Source organism: Nylanderia fulva, unplaced genomic scaffold (genome assembly GCF_048542155.1).
Source record: "Nylanderia fulva isolate GAGA-0341 unplaced genomic scaffold, ASM4854215v1 Scaffold20, whole genome shotgun sequence".
In the NCBI taxonomy this organism is placed as follows: domain Eukaryota; kingdom Metazoa; phylum Arthropoda; class Insecta; order Hymenoptera; family Formicidae; genus Nylanderia; species Nylanderia fulva.
Window position 1 is genome coordinate 1 of NW_028190264.1, and position 23,117 is coordinate 23,117.

Sequence of the window (23,117 nt, forward strand, 5' to 3'; positions counted from 1 at the left end):
AATCAAACGTGTGGAAAAATGATTGTGAATGAAAGAGTGACCACTCGAAGTTGCGTTTTCGTTATACATCCAGTTTATTTCTTATAACCACAGCTGCGCCTACGGCCTCTCGCCCTCTCAAACTTTCGGCCCTTGGACCGCACGTACGGTTTCGTGTGAGAGTGCGGTACACCCGGTGCCTTACCGAAGTGCTTCACGCTCTCGCGAGCCTTGCGCGGTCCTTGCATCAAAACTGTGCGCTTGCCGGTCGGGGCGCGTAGAGCCAACTGATCGAAGGTGATGATGTCACCACCGGCTTTCAAGATGCGCGCCCGGGCTCTCTCGGTCACGCGTAAAGCGCATACCTGGAAGATTCGAGGCACCAAAATCAATTCAATTAATAAATAATTATTATATATTATATACAGGATAGACCATAGAAGCAAGATAGACCATAAAAATTATATATGAAATTAAATGGCTCAAACTGAACTTTTTTGTGAGCACAGTAGTTGCTTACAAAAACTATCTATGTTTGAGCAACTTAATTTCATATATAATTTTTATGGTCTATCTCTTTTAGTTTCAAAGATAAAAGAGGGTGGCCTCATTCACTTTTGATAGGACACTCTGTATATATATATTTTTCAATTCAAGGTATTTGCATATCTGATGTCAGCACATTTATTAATTATTTATCAATATATATATATATATATATATTGATAAATAATTAATAAATGTGCTGACATCAGATATGCAAATACCTCACGCAAAATATCTTATAAATCTTGAAATATATTCTAAATAACATTTAGTAATACTGTTATATGTATTAATAATAAATCATAATGATAAGAAAAATCCAAGATTTCTAAATATTAGTATATAAATGTCACATGTACCGTCAACTTTGGAATTTCAAAAATCCTAGCATCATCAGTGACGGTACCAACAATCACAGCGAGACAGTTCTCCCGTCCAGGTTTCTTCATGAATCGCACAACACGTGCAAGTGAGATGGGTGGTCGGTGAATTTTGCTCATGAAGAGTCTCCGCAGGATAATTTTGTTGAATTTGGAATTCGTTCTTCTCGCCAGGAACCGATACAGCTAAAATATAAATTTCTGTTATCGTCTTCATTATAATATAAACTTAAAGTTCTCAAACTTTAGTCCCAGAACTTTGCAGTGTCTTTTGGAAGCTTTATAAGAATTGTTACTGAACAAAGCACAAATAGATTATGAAAATAATGTAAATACATGCATACTTTTTTTAAGATATCAAAATTTTGTTGAGTGAGAAGCTCCGCTGGAGGAAATTTGAGAATAACAAGAAGCAAAAAATGATTTAATATATGTATCAACCATAATAATCGCCCTTCGATGATGCAAACAAGCGAGATAGGATAGTTGATGTTTTCTCTAGCGAACTTTCAAAATTGAATCAGCCTATGTAAGATCTGACACAGAGTGCAGCTCGCAAGAAAAAAAATATTAAATAATTTATTTTATATTCTTGAATATTTTAGTAATTAAAATATTTAATAATAAATATCAAATAAGATTAATGTAAAATAAAAAATATTAAAATATTTAATAATTTTTTATCACATCAAAATATATATTTAATTAATAATATACATTTAGTCCTTAGGTTCTGATAATCAAAAGACGAAAGATGCGATTCCAAACGTATTGTTTTACATGCAACAAAAATCTGAAACCCAACCTCAAAGAGAGACACAAAATAACAGATGCATTTTCGCATATAATAAAATCAAGCGGTTGTACGGAAAAAAAACATTAATTACTGCTTTGCAGACGCGCAAAGCAATTAAATTAACTAGTAATTAACGCAAAAATCATTTACCTTGACGAGGAGACGTAAATACACATCCTGCGATTTCGGCTCCTTTCGCCGAACCTTCCTGTCATGCTTATGATTAATATCGATACCCTGCGAAAAGAAATACGCGTCATTAATTAAACCTGAGCGATTTGAGACTTCGTCGAGCGACTTTCAGCATCGCGATCGAGCGCCGGCGATATAATATCGTCCGATATTTCATCCGAATCCAAGATCGGCACATCGTCTTACCATGTTGACAAACCGGAAAAGAAACTACGCACGCGAGTGAAAAGCGGAAATGACGGAGGCAGACGCCGGACAGCCTCTCGCTCAGTGGGGGAAACAATAGAGTCCAAAAAGTCCCTAGAATTTTTAGGGATTTAGTTGCAAGGCCACGCCAACTAAGTAGTTTTTTCGGTAATAAAAAAAGGCGGGAAAACATCGAATTTAAAAAATTTCCGTTCCTTCGAAAAAATTTATTTTTTTCTCCTCCATGAAAATTGTGTAATGTAAAAATGATTTTCATGTAATTATCAGTATTATAATTAGTTCAAGTCAGTAGTTTAAGAAAATAATAAAATGTTTGCACGGAGATAAACATAAAGTGATAAATAAATTTCTAATAATATGTATAACGCACAGACTTTGTAATAAATTTAATATATTAATTTCTTTTCAAGTACTATAATTAAATTATTATTATATTATATTTAATTATCATTATCAAAATTGGAAAGCTCGTATAAATTAAACAAATTATTTAAACACAAAATGATATTAAATAATTTATTTTATATTCTTGAATATTTTAGTAATTAAAATATTTAATAATAAATATCAAATAAGATTAATGTTAAAATAAAAAATATTAAAATATTTAATAATTTAAATACTAACTAAACGAGCAAATAAAATCTAAGGTGTTATTTATTTATTATAAACTTATAAACATTAAAAAACCGCAAACTTTTCGACTGTACTACAATCTTCTTCAGGGGATCGATTGTCTATTTGTGTCGATTTTTCTCACTTTTTGCACATTCATTTCACGTGAAGAAATACACGCGATTGGCTATGAGCAAGATGAAAATACGATATCTCTAGATTCACGGGAGCACAAACCATAGTGAACATTCCGTAAAGCGTATATGCATGCATATATGTTTCAGTGATACCTTTATCTTTATAACCTCTGCAGTTTGAACGGTGTGAATAAGAATGAATGTTACAGAGAAACAAAAAAAAATTATGTTAAATTTTATGAATAAACATTCGGATTTTGGTCGGGGGCGGATACATTTTTGAACATGCTTGAATAAAATTGACGCGACGTGTTATGAGAATTGATATAAAATAATACATTAATAAAAAAATAGTGTTTAAAAATCTTTTATTATAAAGTTAAGAAATGTACTGTGATAATCTTAATTATTAATTTATTATAAGATTATGAAATGTACTAATTTTATGCGATACAATTTATGTGATAAATATATATATAATATATATATATATATATATATATATATATATATATATATATAAATATATATCCTATTCAAAATACCATCGCACAATATTTCTTAATTCGTACTTCTTCTGCTTGCATTATATTTATATCATTAAATGGTATCGGCACTTCTCCTTTTTCCTCCAAATATACTTCATTTAATGGAATTCTCCATTTATAAGCAATATTATGTAAAACACAACATGCATTTACAATTAGAGCTGTAAAGAATAGATTTAAAAAATACCTTTTCTTATCTCAATTATGCACTATAATTATTTACATACCAGCAAATTCTGGTGTATAATGTAATGTCCTCTCTTTTAATACGTATTTTAATACGTATTTTAATCGCGCTCTACTCTACATAACATATAATGCAGTAGGATATACGACACATTTTGACATTATTTGACACAATAATTCTTGTCGAATAATCTCACGTGAAATATGTCGTGTTTTCACTATAGTGAAAATTAGCCAATCAACTGAATGCTCACTTTTGTCATTTTCACTAGGTTTTGAGATACACAATCGACCCCCTGTACAATGATAATAACATGAATAATGATTACACTATAAAAATAAAGAACAGTTAATACTGCGCAAACAAAAGCGGTAAAATCCCTATTCTTATCAAATGTGGGACAAGAAGTTGTGCTATATAAATAATAGAATGAATATTATAAAAACGGACGGCAATAAAATATGTTAACACTTCGCAATTAGTAACAGATGTCGAGTCACAAATATAAAACATTTTAATTTTGAAATAAAAATTATAAATCAAACAAATATATTAATTATTTTTCTTAAAATTGCCGCGACATTACTAGCGCCACGCGGCGAAACGAGGCAACATAAGCGTGATTCCGCGACACGCCGACAGTAGGCGTCCAGCGCGCTTATGTCAGTCGGCAGTCGGCGAGTTTAAGGTTAAACCGGACAGCGAGGAGGCCGGGCGAGAGCGCGGGCTGTCCTGAGCGAAGTGTCATTATAAACAATCCGTCGACGACAATTTTCCCCATCTCCGAAAACGTGGGAACACGTGCGGTTAAATGACAGACGATTATTATGGCAACGCCCATTTGTGATAAGAAAGCGAGGGTGATCGTCCTAGGAGGTGAGATATTTTTTTCTTTATTTTATATATATATATATATATATATATATATATATATTTGACACATCAACGTGTCAACCATATATATATATATATATATATATATATATATATTTGATACGTATGTGTGTGGAGGAGCGGAAGAGTGATAAACGGATGACTGAGGGGTTCTTATCGCGCAGGATGCGGTTTCATCGGGCGTAATCTCGTGGAGTATTTGTTGGATAATCATCTGGTGTCGTACGTCCGAGTCGTGGACAAGGTGCCCCCGCAGACGGCCTGGCTCAACGCGAGGCACCAGCGGCTGTTCGAGAACCCTCTGCTGGAATTCAAAAGCGCCAACTTGATTAACATAGGTGACCGCAGTGGGATGCCTAATTAAATTTATTATCAAAACTATATACATATATATATATATATATATATATATATATATATATAATCATGTACGATTATACATATATGTATAATCTGTATTCTCGTTATATATATTAAATATATTTAGTATAGAGTTTCTAAATTAATTATCATGCAAGCGGAGAAAGAGTGGGAGGTCTTTGATAATTAATTTGTTAGAAATTTTCTTGATAATTTGTTAATAATTGTAATATTGGATATATCTGTTATTTTTTTATTTAGTCTCTTACTTTCTTCACTCACTCTTGCCTTGGTCTGTCATTTTTTAAGTATAAAATATGATGCGGATAGTTATATGTATAGGAATAATTTTTGTCAACCTAGCATCCTGCCAAAATGCATTTTCATCTGATGAGCCTATCGATTATGTGTTCAATTGTGCTGGCGAGACAAAGAGCAGCCTCACAGATCCGGTGTACAAAGAAGGCATTTACAAATTAAGTGTGAACTGTGCTCAACTGGCGGCCAAGATTAAAGCCTCGCGTTATGTGGAGATATCTTCTGGCAATCTTAATGCCTCTGAAAAGGTATACTTCATTGATATATATTTTAACAAGAATTTTCATAAAAATTGAATACTTATATAACGTTTTTCTATAGGCGCCTCATAAAGAAGAGGACGCTGGAGAACCATGGACGTTTGTCGCGAAATACAAGTTGCAAGTGGAACATGAACTGAAAAATGTGCCAGATTTGAAATATACTATACTTCGACCAGCTATTGTATATGGTTGCGGTGATAGAAATGGTTTAGGTAATTCTGAAAAAATATATATCATAAAATCTGGAAAAATAAATATATATAATTCTTCTCATAATTTATTTTATATTATTGATATATAATTCTCCATTAATTTAAATAAACAAAAAAAATAAGCTCAATAAATTTTGCAATTTTTAGCACCGAGATTAGTAGTGGGTGCAGTTTACAAGCACTTAGGAGAGATGATGAAATTACTCTGGGGACCGGATCTTCATATGAACACGGTTCATGTAAGAGACGTCGCGAGAGCGATCTGGCACGTGGCCAACAGACCAGAAACAATTGGTCAGACATATAATCTCGTCGACGAAGGAGATTCCACTCAAGGTTCCATCAGTGCTATAGTCTCAGAGCTGTTCAACATCAACCATGATTACTGGGGCACGACGTTATCTACACTGGCCAAAGTATATCATATTTTTATGTATTAAATTTGTGATGTTTAAAACAGTGAAATGTCAAGAAAATAGTAATTTAACTCATATTTTGCTCTGTAGACCGATATGAGCAGTGTCGTTGAGGAAGTGAACGACAAACACATGGGTCCCTGGGCAGAAGCATGTCGCAAAGATGGAGTGGAAAACAGCCCTCTGTCGCCCTACATAGATCAAGAGCTTTTATATAATAAACATTTATATTTACATCCGGGAAAACTTTCAAACACCATAGGATTTGCATATCTGTATCCTAAATTAACAAAAGATGCCCTTGCAGAGGTAAGTTGTCAATAATCAAGTCTGAAAAGAGACGCGCATAAAAAAGTACGTAATTAAAAATTTCGCGAATTTGCAGGTACTCGATGACTATGTGAACATGAGAATCTTTCCGCATTCCTTGGTCCTATGAACTCTAGCAATATCGACTGCCGAATTCAAATATATCGACAAGCTTTCACGATAATTCTTATAAATATCAGCCACATACAGACGCCAAGCGTTTTCACCGTGTGCCTAAAGAAAAGGGTTCTATACATGTTACATACATTCTATTACACGTTATACATCTTTACACGACGCTAGACTTTGAAAAGCGCGTATATATATATATATATATCTGGAATTCCAAGATTTCATAGAAGGGCCTATCGCCAAATGTGATAAAGTAGCAATTAATGTACTTAATTTTATCAAGTTAATTTTCAAAGTACAGAACTTTTTTGCACCTTCTTTGAAAGGTCGCGCTAGTCAAACTCTTAAGAATGATCCGAAACAATGTTAAGATCTTGCACGCAAATATAGGTATACATATACATATGTATATATGAAGACGCTTAAACTTAACTTACAATTAATGATATTCGTAGTTTATAAATCGATTTGGATACATTTTTTAGATCACATCATCGCAAAAAGGAAAAAAAAGAAAGATGCTTTTTATACGCCATTTTTTCCAGACTGTGGATTGTCCTAATCAAGTTGTCGAGAATCCATATATTTTTTTATCATTGGATATATAGGAGGAATTTTTTTCTCTTTTATATTCGCTACATTCCAAGATGTATCTTCCATTTAAGCTGTGAATTAAGTTGAGAAATCTTTTTATTCCAGTCAAATATTAGATAGCAAATGTACGACCTAAACTAAAGGCTCGCATAAGTACAAACATTGTTAAAGACGCGTTATATAAAAGATACATGCAGAAAATATTACTTATTGATGTATGAATGATTGTTCATATTGGTAGATTTATATATAAGAGCGCAGCATGTATTTGCATGCATTTAATATAAAAAAAAAGAAAGAAATTATTATATTCGTCTATTATTGGCATTGAATGCCTCGATGATATTAGTATTACATTTTTTGATTCTATTGTTACACGCTGTGTAGATTCTTTGATAATAAAGTTGCTCCATTTATGAAACTGTATGTATTGATCTCGCTTGTGTATCTTAAAACTAACACTCTCCAAAGTGAGCAGAAGAGGGGACACATTTTTCTACATAAAATGCATTTATTTATTTGTACACTGTCTTAATTTTATTGAATCAGTGGTTACAACAAGACGACGTGTTCAAGAAGGGTCAACAATATTATTAAATATTTTTCGTATATTTAGTCTTAATACTTCAAACAATAAGATTATAGTTTTTATGTAGTTTTTTTTTCATCATTCTTTTTATACGTAATATATTAAAATATATATTTTATATATTGTTCTTTGTAGGTAATACATATATAATATATATATACAAATCGCAGAGATAAAACTTATGTACAAAGTAACTGCACCCTAAAAAATAATCGCGCATATATTAAAATAATAAATCTAAATAAAAAAAAGAGGCTGTATGAGAGATGAGGATTTATGGAAAATAAGTTAATAGTCTTTCTTATAATATATATAATAATTATTATATAATTAACTGTAATAATAATTATAAATGAATAAATTTTGCCGAGTTCTCTCTTCTCTTTTTTGTATATAACCATGTGTAAAATAAAGTGTGTAAGGTGTATCTTGGCTATTATACACATATATATATATATATATATATATAATATATATGTATATGTATATATATATGATATATACTACAGCTGATATACAATATATATATATATATATATATATATTTAAATATAAATATATATATTGTATATATGCATCCACCGGGCGAGAAAATATATTCTTTGAGGTAAACTGTGCATAAATGTAAACAATAGTGTCTAATAGGTACCCAAGTTAAGTTAAAATTAAGTAATGTAAATCACTCTCTGTGCTGAGAGCAAGAGTGAAAATTACGGAGGTATATTCGTTCGACTAGAGCCGCCGTACAATATAATCAATACTTGCTACTGTGTTATTCAACGCTACAGTTTATCTGCGATAAATTATATCAATTATTTAGAAAGGAATGTGTGCACATATAAAGTAATCTTGCACCGATCTCATTGATTTCAAAGCTAATGAAGATGAAAAAGAAATGTTCTCTCTCTCTCTCTCCCTCTCTCTCTCTCTCTCTCTCTCTCTCTCTCTCTCTCTCTCTCTCTCTTTGGCTGCCTGTATATTGTACATTATTCCTAAATTAAGATAGTGAAATTGAGACCGTCAAGAGATCCACACAATACATGTAGAGCCTTGCGTCACATCTCCAAGTTAATTATTATAGTAATTAATGATCAATGAATGAGATACAATGAGATAAGTAGATTATAAATCTATGATATTACGTGTGTTTGTGTATGTGTATGTATACGTGTCATTTTCGACATTTGTAATAGTACAAAGAATTCTATATACGATGAGAGATGCTTATTGCTTTCGTACGTGTACTAAGATAATGACCTTGTCTTTATACTCTTGGATTTTGCGAAACACATAGATTATTATTATTATCTCTCCGCACGGCGACTCTATAGTCTCTCAATTGTTCACGACACCTAAAAAACTTATCACATCCATAAAATTATTTCAAGAGCACTATGGTATGTACGGAGTGTTTGGATTCAAATTGCTGATTGTGTTGCTGGCTGTTTAGCTCGGTTACTTTTCTGCACGGTGTTTTTCTATATATAATATACGGTATAGCGATATCAAATCAGCGGAGTACAGCAGAAATGTGACCGAAGTAACGTATATATGTTACTACAACTAGAAAAGTATAAAAAGTATATTACGCTACTTATAAATGTAAAAAAGATGTATGAGGACAGTTGTTTCGACAAGCAGAAAAAAACGCATTCGCCTTCACGTAAACTCGGAGAAATACATACTCTGTTCAATCGCATATCTAACACACAAGAGGAAGTAAAATAGCGCGAGAAGCATTATTTTATTTATTACATACTTTCTACCGCTTGTATTTTCACTCAATCAAACCTCTCATACTTCTCTTAAAGTTAAAATCTCTTTTTGACGTCCAAATATTCGATTTTTTTCTCTTATTTTTTTTTTATAATATTGATAGATCTCTCAAAAAACGATTCCTTAAAGTAAACTTAATGTAAGCTGCGGATGTATACTTTCGGAACTTAGGAGTGTAGTACCATGAGAATATATCTCTGTATGTATGTGTATGTATGTATATATGTGTATGTATGGTGCATAATATTAACAATACGTAATGAACTAAGGAACAATCGGTTTAGCATCCTGATTTTTTTTCTCGTCATTATACACCAGCTGTCGTCAACGCTTTATAAGATTCATCTTCTAAAATATACCATCAACAAATACAAAAAGTACACAAAAAAAGCACATATGAATGTATATACCTTCAACAAATATGAAAATAATAAGAAAATGTAACAGGCATATTACATACACAGGGTGTCCCAGTTTAATCGATCACCAATTTTCGGCATAAAAAATTGTAAGGGTAAGGTAGCCCAATAAATAAGAGATATTTTATATTTTAATTCGATAAATTTTACATAATCTATGAAACATCTCGTAAAATATTTCATTTTTATATCCTACCTAAATACTTTTATGCATAAAATAACGAGAAGAATCAATTGGTAAATAAAAGAAATATATAGTTGTTTGTAAGAAAAAGTATCTAATTACTAGTTGCAATTTAAAAAAACGTAAATGACTTTGAAAAGCATTCTTTAAAAATATCAATAATGCTATCCTTTGTCCCTCTTTAAATCAAACAACTTTTGTTTGAAGTATTTTGTTGTACAATTTTGAAAAATAAAAAAGTTTACGCAGGTGATCAATTAAAATGGAACATCCTGTGTATATATGTGTATATATATATATATATGATAATAAACGCAAAACGTGTCGATTGAAAAAAATCGTAAGCCAGACACATTGAAAATGTGCAAACGCACGCAAATTCGCAAACAAATAAAGATTGCTGCGCAAGAACTATTTAAGAATATATAAATTCAATATTCATGTATATATGCGATCTGTGAGATTCTCAATTATAATTATATTTATAATACATATAACAAGTTCCATGTATTCAATGTGTTGTAAATAAACGATTCTTTCTATTTCTGTAGAAACTGTATGTATGCGATCTGTAAACTATATAGAGCTATTGTAATGGATAATTTGCGGGATCCAATAAACGGAAAATAAGTAAAAATCATGGTGCACAGTCAACTAAATAAAACATCCATTTAAACGTGTGAAGTGTCTGCAGTAACAATGGTATTCTTTTTCTTTTTTCCGGTGTAAAAAAATGAAACTGTTTTTTTTTTCCGGAACACTCTATTATATAATATATATAATATATTAGACTTCTAACAGACTCTGTTATGAAAATGCGATATAATATTCTATGGAATGAAGATAAGATATATAGCCTTTTTTTTATATAATATACGTGCAGATCAAATTAATTCTAGCGTTACTTGTTTTCATAATCTGTGCTCATGTGGTGACTAATATTATTGCATGATTCCAGAGAGTGTAATGTGTTCATCTAAAGTATATACTGAATGTAAAATGCAATAAATAACAATTAGTGGAGGTAATAATAATAACATTGACATTTCTACGTCTCACTCTAAAAGATATAGCTTATTCTCTATCAGGTACTGTGTTGGGTTTTTCTGTCATGGTAACATGCACCAGTCTGGAATATGTGTCTTGTAATGTTAGTCTCAATGCTGCTTCTTGCTTTTTTCTTTTTCTTTTTTGTGTAATACACAGAACTGCTTTTTACCAGCTAACACGCTAAATATCGTACAACAAAACGTTGACGTTTAATCGTATATCGAATACCTAATCGTTTTTTAAAAACGATATCAATCTTATGAACGGAAAGAAGCCCAAGAAATACATACATATGTAAAAATCCTTACGTAAATTATTCTGAGGAATAATCTCCGTCAATTATATAAAAATATCGCGTCTATTAATACATACAGTCTTTAAGATCTCTTATGTAAAAGTAAATGAACGTGAAAAAAAAAATGAGATGACCTCTGTGTTTCCTTTACGCGTGCTCTATTTATTTCACTTGAATTACTTATTAAAATTCTGAGCGCAATTATTATCTTTCCGAATATTCTTCCCATTCATAGGATCCATCTCTAATATAAAGTATGACATATCAATAGTCGTTTTAAACTAATTCAAACTTACGTTTAAATATTTTTAGGAAGCTATATATTCGACAAAAATGATTTTTTTTCTCAATCGCTAAAATATGCACGCTAACTCGAAATTCGAAAGAAATTTAACTTTGATTTCTTTAAGAAATCAATGTTTTCTTTTTTTCTTTTATGAAATAGAAATGATACCATAATGACACACATACGGTATATTAAAATAAAAAAAGAAGGAAAGAAGGAAAGAAAGAAAAAGAAAGAAAAACACGAAATAAAAAAAATTTTCTTAATTTCTAAAACGCGTAGCATCTGGTTAGAGCCTTTCCCTGTCTTCTCTTAATACTAAATGTTTTTTTTCCTTCTTATTTATAATTAAATATTATCAATGGAAAACTTATTTTGGAATGATCAATGTTTGCGCTCTCTCTCTCATTTTAAGGTTCCTGGGTTCTAGCTGCGTCCATGTCAGATTGTGACGTCAGAGGCGAGAAGCCTCTGACGTCAATTCTAACGTGATCGGCGAGGAGCCAGAATCCTTAAGCGATCATCAGTCCGAAACTTTGTTGTCAGAACGAAACTTCGTCAACTGAGTTTAGGCCATGCTTTGCCCGGCATTATTTATAGCAATTTTTTTCTTTATGTTCCCAAACGCGAAGGAATGCACGCTCGTACACGTCTTTCTACTATATATCAGCGTTTCAAAGTGTGATATTTTTTCTTTTTTTATGAACATATTCACAATTAACAATTAATCTATCCTATTTACAGAGGCATTTGGAAACTTACTATTTCATTCCAGATTTATTTTGTTCGCGCATCTCTTAACGTTGACAACTTATTTAATTTTAATCTTACACACGTACAGAATCATTCAAAATAGTATCGAGAATTGATAGAAAATTACAAATTAAGCACTTTTTGAAAAGACTTGTGCGAAAATTTTGTATTTTGTTGTTAGCTTAAATATATATCTGTTTCCCTATTATTCAAATACAAATATTTATTTAAAAGAAAAGGTATCAAGAGAATGTAATTCTCAGTCAATCTCGCGGTGTTGGCCTCTAATTAGCTTTAATTTAACTTTACAAACACTTTTGCGCAAACCTGTCAATTTTGCTTCAAAAACACGTAACTTGTTACATCCTCTATCGATCCTCAAATAGTATTTCGAATCATTCTGCACACACGAGTCCTCCTTTTAAGTATCATCTACACAATCAATGCACCACTGCAACCTCAGGAATGTGATCATGCAAAGCGATGAATGAATTTGAGAATTATGTGTTGCCACCATTTGTTGAAAAAAATGGTATTGCTCACGCAGCCATTTGCCTTGTTCTTTGCGCGCAATAAATGTATCTTATTTACACAAACGCGAATTCTTTACATTGATCGCGTGATCAGACGATACTCCTTGCGAGTCCGACTTCGTCAGGTGGTTGTTGCGGGTCGTTTCGCGTCGCCTTCGCTTCTCGCGAGGACTCGAATTCGTTTTTTCCATTCTGTTTTCTCGTAATATTGATGTGCCGACCATGAAGAGGAAGGAGGAAACAGGTATTCCTACTTACTGTATACCTCGATACCGGTGCGAAGCATTGAACACTTTAGTGTACCGCCTAACACGTCCTCAGCCGTTTGGTCCGAGCGTCGGAATAGACACGCACTGGATTTTCGGCGACGATGAAGTCTCCCCGTCCGGACACCCTGAGTTGTTATTTAAACTGCTAGCACTACTGCCTAAAGTACAATTGACCATTGTGAGCTGCGTGCCTTCCAAATCTTGTTCCTCGTCTTCCTCATCATCTTCCCCCTCTTCTTCCTGTTGATTATTCGAGACAGAGCTGTCTCTCCTTTTGTACTGCAAAATTTTTACGAAAATTATGGATGTGTTATAGGATGCCTTCATTCATCTACAACATGATGAAACTCATAGAGATACCTGAGGGTTCTCCATAATATGAACATCTTTCGAGCCTCCATTTATCTCCCAGGGCGATAATAAGGGTTCCTTTGCACAAATTTCAAAAACTCCATTAGATTGTGCACCCTACGCAACATATATCATATATTATATCCCTCGATTAAGATATATATATGTATATATATATATATATATATATATATATATATATATATATATATATATATAAATTCCTAGACATAGGACAAGGTGTATACTCAAATCTGAGAAATAAATTCCCTGAGGATTCCATGATTTTCCAGGTACTTTTGTTCAAAATTCCAGGTAAAATTAAAGTATTTTAAATAATATTTAGAATACAATTTTGAAATAAGTTTATATGTTATACATAATTTTTAACATAAACAAAGTACTTTTTTAATAAATATAGTATTATATTATAATAAAATATACTTTAATATGAACTTTGTATAAAACTAATAAATGTTATATTCTTTAAAACTATATTTTAAAATCAAAAGAGCAATTTTTTTTAAAACTCCCCGAGTTCAAATCAAATTCCATGATAATTCCAGGATTTTCCAGAGAGCACACACCCTGTAGGAGAAATTTTTCTGTCTCGTTACCTTCGCATCGGAATGCGGATTCGTTTCGAGCGGAGACGATGGACATAGCACAGCCAGTTCGATCTCGTTCGAGGCACCGGTAGCGTTCGCCTGTTGATTCACAGAGGTGGAGGACTGCTCCGTGCAACATCCGTTTCCGGTTCGCGACAGAACTCGTCCGTTCGTAGGCTGAGCGCCGTTTCTCAACGAGCGAGAATCCTCGAACTTTCTCCGACAGTATATGCTGCATAGACATATCGCGATGAACCCGATGCTTATGCTGACTCCGAGAATCACACCTGTTTTGTGCACCAAAACACGTATTAGTATTACGGTTGACATAATATTATCAATATAATGATTATTTTTCAGAGTGTCTACTCAAATTTACAATAATAATGTACAATATCACACATAAAAATATAAAACAAAAATAATTTATTATATATTTCTTAAGAAATGCTAATTTATTTAAATTAATTATTTATTAGATTATTTGCGTTTCCTAATATTTTCTATACATACAATTGCATAAATGGTCAAGAGTGCAATTTTCCTAGCATTTATTATTATTAATATTGATTTATCAAGATTATTGATATTGATTTATTAATTATAAAATTAATTTGAACAATAACTATTATTTGGATAATAATTATATAATTAATTTAAACAATAATAAAGTACGATCTATTAATTTGAACAATAATAAAGTATATCTAAATACTAAAAATATAAAATATAAAAATGTAAAACAAAAATGATTTATTATAAACTTCTTAAGAAATACTAATTTATTTATATTAATTATTTATTAAATTATTATTAATTATTTGCTTAATTATTTATTAAATAAATAAAGTACTAATATATTTAAATATATTATCTATGAAAAAATTGAACAATTTTCTATGAAACTTATACAAGATCTCGACACTAAAAATAATTGTCAATAAAAAAAAATCACATAAAATTTTAATAAAAACTTAAATATTGCAAAGATACATTAGATACATGTTTCTTAAGTGTTAAATAAGAATAAAATGATCAAAGGAGCAATTTTTCAAACATGTCCTGAATGCTAATTAAATTCCATGAAAACTTTCCCTAACTTTTCAAGATAGAACATTCCCTGAGAATACCAGGTTCTCAAGATTTTCCCTGGGAATATACCCTGTTTTGACATCCTCTACTCTTTCACTCACCTAGACTCTGATCAGGCTTGGGGTTTTGCGGTGGCTTATCCTCCTTGCCGGACGGGTCGGGTACTTTCGATACTCCACCTCCATTGCTATCAGCACCGCCAGTAATAATAATGATAGGATCCGACGGTTTCCCATAGCCGGCTTTCGTCGCTGCTCGTACCATGACAAAGTACCGTTTGCCCGGCGCTAAACTCGGTAGAGTCGTCGATGTTTTATTACCGGGTACGGTGACGTTGCCCCAGGTCATCGTCAAGTCCATGGTGTACGCGACGAAATAATTCTGTATGACTCCGTTGACGATGCTCGGCTCCTTCCACGCGATTCGTACCTTGGTATTGTTACCCAAGAACCATTGTACCTCCTCGACCTTACCAGGAACTGTAACATTTATTTATATATAACATAATATAATAAATAATATAACAAATATAATAAAAATAATTTAATATAATAAATAATATAAATATAAAATAGATAAATAACAAAAAACCGATATATAAAGATATCCATAGATCTGAATAATAAAAAATTTGGTCTCTCACCATCTTCGTTTGTGTAACATTCTATAGATTCACTGTAAAGACTGGTTTGATTCGTATCGTGTCTAATGGCCCTTACTTTAAACTGATACAAGGTAAAAGGCTTCAATTTGTCGACGTTCACTTTTGTATCGTCTCTGTAATATGTTTCACATAGATTTACAGAAAGCGCTTTTGTATTATAAAATTATGTTTATGTTCAAGTTATGTACTTACATGATGAAACATTTAGAATTGTTAGAAGCTAGCACATGCACTGCTTGATAACAAAGTTCAAATGAATCTATACTATGCACATCAGACAATGTCCACGTTACGTTTATGGACGTGGGTGAGACAGGAATAGCCTCCAAAGCCATTGGTATGGTATCTAAAATTACGAGATTATCGCTTTGTCTATTTTCTGTTCGATGAAAATGTATTATGCAACAATCTGACCAAAACTACTTACTAGGATTGGATTGTGCAGTCTCTATATGTTTCGTCAAGCAACCTGTTGCTTCACCCAAGTTCACCATACACAAACCCATGGTATAAGAAACATTTGTATCTAGATAAAAATGTTATAATATATATTTTTTGTCTGTAACATTATCCAAGAAGTGCCACGAAATGCAAAATATTTACCAAGATCAGTAAACAGATATTCAGTACTGTTTTGCGGTAAAAGAATAGTAGTCACTTTTTCACCATCTTGATTTTCACAATAAATTTGCCAGGAATCAAATTTTGGTTCAATTTGATCATTTTGCTTGAAGTTGATTTTCCATTTCATCTGTTAGAAGAAAATAATTGATTGAGAAATATTCAAATATAATTATAAATATTTGTTAAAAATTTAATCAATGAGTTTCATTAAATATTAACCTTAATTATCGAAGCGTTTACAATTAATACTTGAATATCCACATTCCTTATAGTAAATTGATTAGATTCAGGAGATGGCATAGTCACAGTAATCCAATTCAATTGTACCTCGCTAATATTTGGCCAGCCTTGCTTTGTTTTCGCCAATACTCGAATATCATATTGCGCTCCGGGTATCATATCTGTAATTATAATATATATACATATATATAATTATATAGCGCATAAAAATTGTTTTCATAAAAAATAATAGATACCCGAAAGTATGTGGTATTTAACAGTGGCAGGTAGATAAACTATTGTAGAATACGGATGCTGGTGGAGTCTCCATTGTAATTTATATTCCTCCACGACGCCGCGAGATTCCTTTTTGCTCAAAGGCTCCCATGATACATTTAGCTTTGTACTACTGATTATATCCACATTTATTTTTGGTGCACCTTTAGGAACTGGAAGAAACAGGATCGTTAGATTAGATTTGAAAATTAAAATTGATAAATAATAAATACCTACCACTTGGAGCTGTGGAACACAGAATGGTAGCCGATTGATCGCTGGCACCATAATTATTCCACACTCGTATGTAAAATGAATAATTTGTAAACGGTTCAAGAAGCTTTGTTACTTCTACGGATGTAGAATTCCCTGGTTCTGGCGGAGAGACTTCCTCCTTGCCACCTTCTATTATCAAAAATACGACATCAAATGTACAAATATATAGAATTACAGTCTCTCTGCATCATACTTATCCTTATGGACCATAATCGAACTCACCTACAGGACTATAATGGACGGTATAAGCTGTAATACTGGTATACGGTAGAGACTTTGGTGGTTCCCACGAGATTAAGATTCTAACTGGCGAAACAGCGTGACATTTTAGAGAAGTGGGTGCTGCAGGACTATTGCGCGACGTATTCACTTGAAGCCGGCCAGCGGCCCAAATTTCACCCGCTGAATTTACCGCTACACATTGGTATATGCCAGAGTCAGACGGTACTGTCGCTGATATTGCTAATTCTACCTTATTGTATTCCTTAACGTAAGTCGTTCTGCGACCTGGAACATTGATTTTTTTATTTAAAATAATATTTTTTGTTTTATAAGTATTTTTAAGAAAAAACATATTTTAAACAAACAAAAAAAAAACACTTGATAGCTTTAATCTGTGTAAGCATTTAATATATATAAAATTATATATTCTTTATTTTATTTTGAGTTATTACTTTAAAATTTAATTTAGTTTAATTCAATTTATAAAAATAGGTATTAAAAAAATACCCAATATGACTGCAATGCATTTCCAATATATTATTGTTACCGTTCATTTTTTCTTACTTAAATGTGTATTATTTTTTTAGTTAAGAGAATTACATTATTTTATTATTTGCAATAAATAAAATGTAAAATGCAATGTGTTATAATTAAATCTTTAACAGTTTGTGCTTTGTGTAGTTAACTTTATATATGTATAATCTTTAATATATTCAATTATATTAATTGTTAATATTTAATATTCAAAATTAAATATTCTGTTAAAATAATATTTACCTAATTATTATTTCATTATTTATATTTATATTTTTAATTTTATATCTATAGATTACATATAAATATAAATAAACTAAAAAAATTGGAACAAAAATCTTTTTGCAACATGCACGTCTATTAGTTTTTGTTTTTCTTTGTCGTTTCTTTTTCAAATAATCATATATTTTAATTGCAATGTTTTAAACAGTTTTAAACAAGCTATTTAAAACATGCTAAGCCTAATTCTTACCATTGATAGTAATATTCAACGAGTCTTTTAGCCAATAAATTTGAGGTACGGGTGATCCTTGCGCCTGACACTCGAATCTCGCTGTTCTTCCATTTGGACAGATTTGGTTCGTCGGCGTTTTAATAAATGACGGTGGTATCAATATGTCTACAGTTACCTTCTGTAACAATTTAAACAAGAAAGACATATATATTTGTCCCTTTTACACATGTATATATTTATTTATATAATTCATCTATTTAATCATACTCACCTGTACTTCTAAATCATTGGTGATAACATTTTTCGAAGAACACAAGTAAATACCAGCATTAGAAACATTTATATTTGTCAATGACAGTATAGCGATGCCAATAGTAGAATTAAGAAGGATGCGAGGTTGTGTAACATTACCTGAGAACACATATACATTCAAATGTATTAAATTTTACTCAATACTTCAAACTATGTGTTAGCAAGTCTGATTATTTAATTCTTTACCTATATAAATACGAGGAATAAATGACCATGTTATGAGTGGTGATGGATAACCAGATGCAGCACATGCCAGACTAAGATTTGATCTGTTAAGTAGCTGATGACTGTATAAAGTCTGTGGAAACAAGGATGACGGAGTATGCGATTTGTTACCATCAGCTCTCGAAATAACTATTAATTTTGCTTCTCTGCTCTTTTTGGTCTTCTTTAAAAATTCATTTGTGACTATGCATCTGGAACGCACAACGTTTATTTAGTTTTAAAATATAGAAATTAATAGAGACAGAAAGGAAAATTGAAAATTATATTACGTACCTGTATGAGCCAGCATCTGATAGTTTCGTTGCACTTATATACAGAACACCTGGTGGTACCATAAAATACTTTGATTCATTATGATAAGATAACAATGTTTCGTTATGCTGCCATGTAATATTGGGTGGGAAAGGAACACTGTCTATCAAACAAGACAATCTTGTAACTTCACCTTCTTGAACCGTAATATTTTCTGGAGATTCTTTAAATGCATGTGCAAACTCTGTAATGTAAGATATTTATTATAGTAATTATAAGATATTCTAGACCTCAACAACAATTTAATATACTCTAAAAATACATATATATATATATATATATATATATATTTACCTGCTATTTGAATAAATGTAGGAGCTGACCGTATCAAACCTCCTGAACTGCTACGTGTTACACAACGATATTCATCCTTATTATGGTTTCTAGCATTAACAATACCACTCCTTTCCTTTTCTTTGAACTTTTGCATTTGTAAATTTTGTTTCTACAAAAAATAGAGTCACAGATATATAATTTAATTTTTTATCCACATTACAGTCTAATAATAATAAATCTAGCAATGTATGTATACTATTTTCTACCTTGTAAAAGTGAAGAGAGCCATTAGAGAGAAGAACACAGCGAGTAAGACCACATGGAGGTGCTGGTAATCCATTGTGCAGCCAAGATACAGTTTCGTTCGAACCAGCTATGCAATTAAGCGTGATTCCCTTTTTTCCTAGTATCACATGGCCGCTAGGTTGAATTTCCAGTGTTAATCCAGACCCCTTAATCAGACCAACGTCGAAACCATCTGACTTGGACACGTTCCTACCACTGATGTTCCCTCCAATACCCCTAACACCTGGTCAAACAAGCAGTTTTAAAGCAACAAGATTTTTAGAAGAATGCAAATATCCTTAGATACCAAAACGACATTTTTATGTTTAACAATGTCACTTTGTTACTTGGAAATATGCAATATTACATTGCAGTTATATTTCCTCTTCAAAAATTTACTATCGAGACCCTAAAGTCTCAGGAGCAAATTTTACAATAACACAATTAGAGATTAATAATTGATAACAAGTCTAATAAACTTGGCTAGAATATATTTGCTTAGTTTAAGATAAATAAATACGCAATATTAAATTATAGTTATCAATTTCTCTTCAAAAATTTGATATCGAGACAATTTAATTAAAAACTTTGAAAGCAAATTTTACAACAGTAACAATGTTAAAGAATATATTATATACAAGAACATATATAACTAATGTGACGAGTCCAACATAAAATATTCAATACGGAAAGCGATGCCACAAAAAACTGCTCTTGGAAATCGCTTTTCCTAACAAACGTCACATAAAATCCAACGAATTGGCATGAAAACTGCGACGAGCTCTCGAGGACGACGTCTGGACTCGTGGTTCGCATTTACAATCAGTACACCGTCCCTCCGAGAGCTGCGCATCGGCTCGACGTTCGCAAACCAGGTCGCCGTGGAGGAAGTCGCGACGACCTGGGGGTCGGTCCCGGGGAGAGACGTCCCGGACGGGTCTGACGCACCTGCGGCACAAGCTGGCTTCAGCACTTCCGTAATCAAGACGCTCAGCAAGAGTACTCGCGCCGCCATATATCCGCGCTCATCGGCAACGGCGCGTGTGTATGTGTATATATATATATATATGTATATATACATACACACACATATATATATATATATATATAATAAGGTTTCACTGGCAGAGCCAGGGCCGTCGTCGGTTCGTCTTCTTTGACGTCCTCGTCGTCGTCGAGCTAGGAGCGGGTGGGACTCGGCGCCGCATGTTTGACGTTTCGAGCGTCGTCGAGGAGCCGAGAAGAATTCCGTTCCCCTTCCTCGACTCCCTCTCTGGTTCGCCTCGCGCGTGTATGTACGCTCACATCGTCCCGACCGGCGAGGCGCGCGTCAACATCCCCCGGAGGACGGTGACGGACGCGGGAGCGGCGCCAGGAGCGAGAGTCCTGGGGAGGATCGCGGCGTCGAGAGGTAAGCACTGAGAGTTCACCACTGGCCTCCTTGGGATTCCTTGGAATGCTTTTATCGTCGAGCGTCACGTTCCCCTAGCACGCGACTCCTTCGTTTCTGCTTGCCATCTTGCAATCTTGCCATCCCTCGGGCGTCCTCGGGCCTCACCGCCTCCTAGCAACGAGAGAGGGAGATTCGAACGCGCCCGGCCGAAGGTAGCTGTTTTCTTTAGGTTTCTATCAAGATTGTCGGAATTAATATATTGTTATTATTATATAATGTAAATAAAGGTGTACGTATATATAACAAAATGCAAAATAGGAAAAATGTTGATTTATTTGTAGGAAATAAAATAATAATGGATTATTTTGAATCGATGTCGAACATTTTTTTTTCCGTGACCATCCGATGGTACATGAATATTTGTCTATGAGAAGTTTGTGAAATCTTTTTTATTGATTGAAGATAATTTTCTAGAGAAAAAATTTATTTATATAAAATTGATATTTTTCTAAGAAATTTCTCAATGTTTGTATAGTTGATTCAGAAAGAAATTATCATGTTAAATAATTATGTTTTTCAAACACAAAAGAAATGTCTTTTACATTGATTTATAAAAAATGTGTAATTATTTTACATATATGAAGTGTCTAGCATTTTTTTAAAATTACATTTATATATAATTTATTCATCAAAGCAATTTTTTCAAAATATTTATACTTGTCTCAGAAAGAAAAGATTAATAATATAAAAAGATATTAATTTTGTGTCTATTTTTCAAACACAAAAGAAATTTCTTTTACGTTGAGTTAATTTACAGGAAAAAATATAATTATTTTACATATATGAAGTGTTTAGCATTTTTTTAAAAATTACATTTACATATAATTTATTCATCCAAGCAATTTTTCAATTTTTTCAAAATATCTGTACTTGTCTCAGAAAGAAAAAGTTAATAATATAAAAAGATATTAATTTTGTGTGTCTATTTTTCAAACACAAAAGAAATTTCTTTTACATTGAATTGATTTACAGAAAATATATAATTACTTTACATATATGAAGTATTTAGCATTAAAAAAAATTACATTTACAATACATATAATTAATTCATCAAAGCAATTTCTCAATTTTTTTCAAAATATTTGTATTTAACTCAATGTCAGAAAGAAAAAGTTAATAATGTATAAAAAATATTAATTTTCTGTGTATGTGTCTATTTTTCAAACCCAAAAGAAATTTCTTTTACATCAAGTTAATATCATACAGAAAAAATATAATTATTTTACATATATAAATAAGTGTTTAGCATTTTCTTGCTAAAACAAAAAATCTATTAAATAGTGGAAACTCTATAGAAAATTTCTATAAAAAATCTATAGAAAAAATCTATTAAAGAAAAAAATAATTTAAATATTGATAAAAAAAAAGATTTATCTTGATCTGAATTGACAGCTTTGTTGAATGAAAATATTTTTTTATTTATTTATATATTTATATAAGTTCAATTCGAATATCAATCTTTTCTTCAATTGCAATAAATAATCTTAATTAATTATTTCTTTTATACATATCTCAGATAACAACTTTTATATTTATATATATATCTCAGATAACAAAATTAGTCATTTTAATATCAAATTACATCAAATATGATTAATAAGAATATAAAAAAAATTATATTCAAATCAAACTTGTATACAAGATATATATAATTTATATATATTTTATATATATATATATATATCTTGTAATTTT

General features: G+C 31.7%; 3 protein-coding genes and 1 long non-coding RNA gene across 5 annotated transcripts; 1 reads left to right on the forward strand and 3 right to left on the reverse strand.

The window, feature by feature from the left end:
* Positions 1–55: 55 nt before the first annotated feature.
* On the reverse strand, positions 56–2,155 carry LOC146723386 (large ribosomal subunit protein eL18). Its single transcript, XM_085482356.1, has 4 exons — positions 2,080–2,155; positions 1,852–1,938; positions 885–1,091; positions 56–344 (listed from the first exon to the last, which is right to left on the reverse strand). The coding sequence occupies exons 1-4, from the start codon at positions 2,080–2,082 to the stop codon at positions 75–77; spliced, it is 567 nt and encodes a 188-aa protein (XP_085338482.1). The 5' UTR covers positions 2,083–2,155; the 3' UTR covers positions 56–74.
* A 1,335-nt stretch (positions 2,156–3,490) lies between these two features.
* Positions 3,491–3,746, reverse strand: LOC146723387 (uncharacterized). The gene is made up of 2 exons (XR_014924610.1): positions 3,628–3,746; positions 3,491–3,561 (listed from the first exon to the last, which is right to left on the reverse strand). It is a non-coding gene; the product is annotated as an uncharacterized LOC146723387 (long non-coding RNA).
* Positions 3,747–4,227: 481 nt separating this feature from the next.
* LOC114937866 (uncharacterized) lies at positions 4,228–7,511 on the forward strand. Its single transcript, XM_029311539.1, has 7 exons — positions 4,228–4,463; positions 4,646–4,819; positions 5,205–5,407; positions 5,481–5,634; positions 5,782–6,050; positions 6,141–6,359; positions 6,436–7,511. Exons 1-7 carry the CDS (start codon positions 4,415–4,417, stop codon positions 6,487–6,489), a joined length of 1,122 nt encoding a protein of 373 aa, XP_029167372.1. The 5' UTR covers positions 4,228–4,414; the 3' UTR covers positions 6,490–7,511.
* On the reverse strand, positions 6,807–22,079 carry LOC114937867 (protogenin B). 2 transcript variants are annotated; one of them, XM_029311541.2, is made up of 19 exons: positions 20,918–22,079; positions 19,951–20,213; positions 19,703–19,853; positions 19,370–19,592; positions 19,058–19,287; positions 18,831–18,970; positions 18,578–18,737; positions 17,572–17,856; positions 17,311–17,478; positions 17,055–17,246; positions 16,798–16,979; positions 16,558–16,705; positions 16,382–16,480; positions 16,147–16,300; positions 15,934–16,067; positions 15,392–15,769; positions 14,208–14,485; positions 13,600–13,668; positions 6,807–13,518 (listed from the first exon to the last, which is right to left on the reverse strand). In XM_029311541.2, the coding sequence occupies exons 1-19, from the start codon at positions 21,048–21,050 to the stop codon at positions 13,288–13,290; spliced, it is 3,618 nt and encodes a 1,205-aa protein (XP_029167374.2). In that variant the 5' UTR covers positions 21,051–22,079; the 3' UTR covers positions 6,807–13,287. The 2 variants fall into 2 exon arrangements, with proteins under 2 accessions (XP_029167374.2, XP_029167373.2); XM_029311540.2 differs by having other exon boundaries at positions 13,600–13,707.
* Between the last annotated feature and the right edge of the window lie 1,038 nt (positions 22,080–23,117).

Excerpts from the sequence above, each read along its gene's own strand:
- LOC114937866 (XM_029311539.1), top strand. The coding sequence starts at position 4,415 with ATGGCAACGCCCATTTGTGATAAGAAAGCGAGGGTGATCGTCCTAGGA. Across the intron at positions 5,408-5,480 it reads ATCTTAATGCCTCTGAAAAG|GCGCCTCATAAAGAAGAGGA; the intron begins GTATACTTCATT and ends GTTTTTCTATAG. Across the intron at positions 5,635-5,781 it reads CGGTGATAGAAATGGTTTAG|CACCGAGATTAGTAGTGGGT; the intron begins GTAATTCTGAAA and ends TGCAATTTTTAG.
- LOC114937867 (XM_029311540.2), bottom strand. The coding sequence starts at position 21,050 with ATGTATATATACATATATATATATATATACACATACACACGCGCCGTT. Across the intron at positions 19,288-19,369 it reads TCAGATGCTGGCTCATACAG|ATGCATAGTCACAAATGAAT; the intron begins GTACGTAATATA and ends TGTGCGTTCCAG. Across the intron at positions 18,971-19,057 it reads TATTCCTCGTATTTATATAG|GTAATGTTACACAACCTCGC; the intron begins GTAAAGAATTAA and ends ATGTGTTCTCAG.
- LOC146723386 (XM_085482356.1), bottom strand. Across the intron at positions 1,092-1,851 it reads ATTTACGTCTCCTCGTCAAG|CTGTATCGGTTCCTGGCGAG; the intron begins GTAAATGATTTT and ends TTTATATTTTAG. Across the intron at positions 345-884 it reads TTGAAATTCCAAAGTTGACG|GTATGCGCTTTACGCGTGAC; the intron begins GTACATGTGACA and ends CGAATCTTCCAG.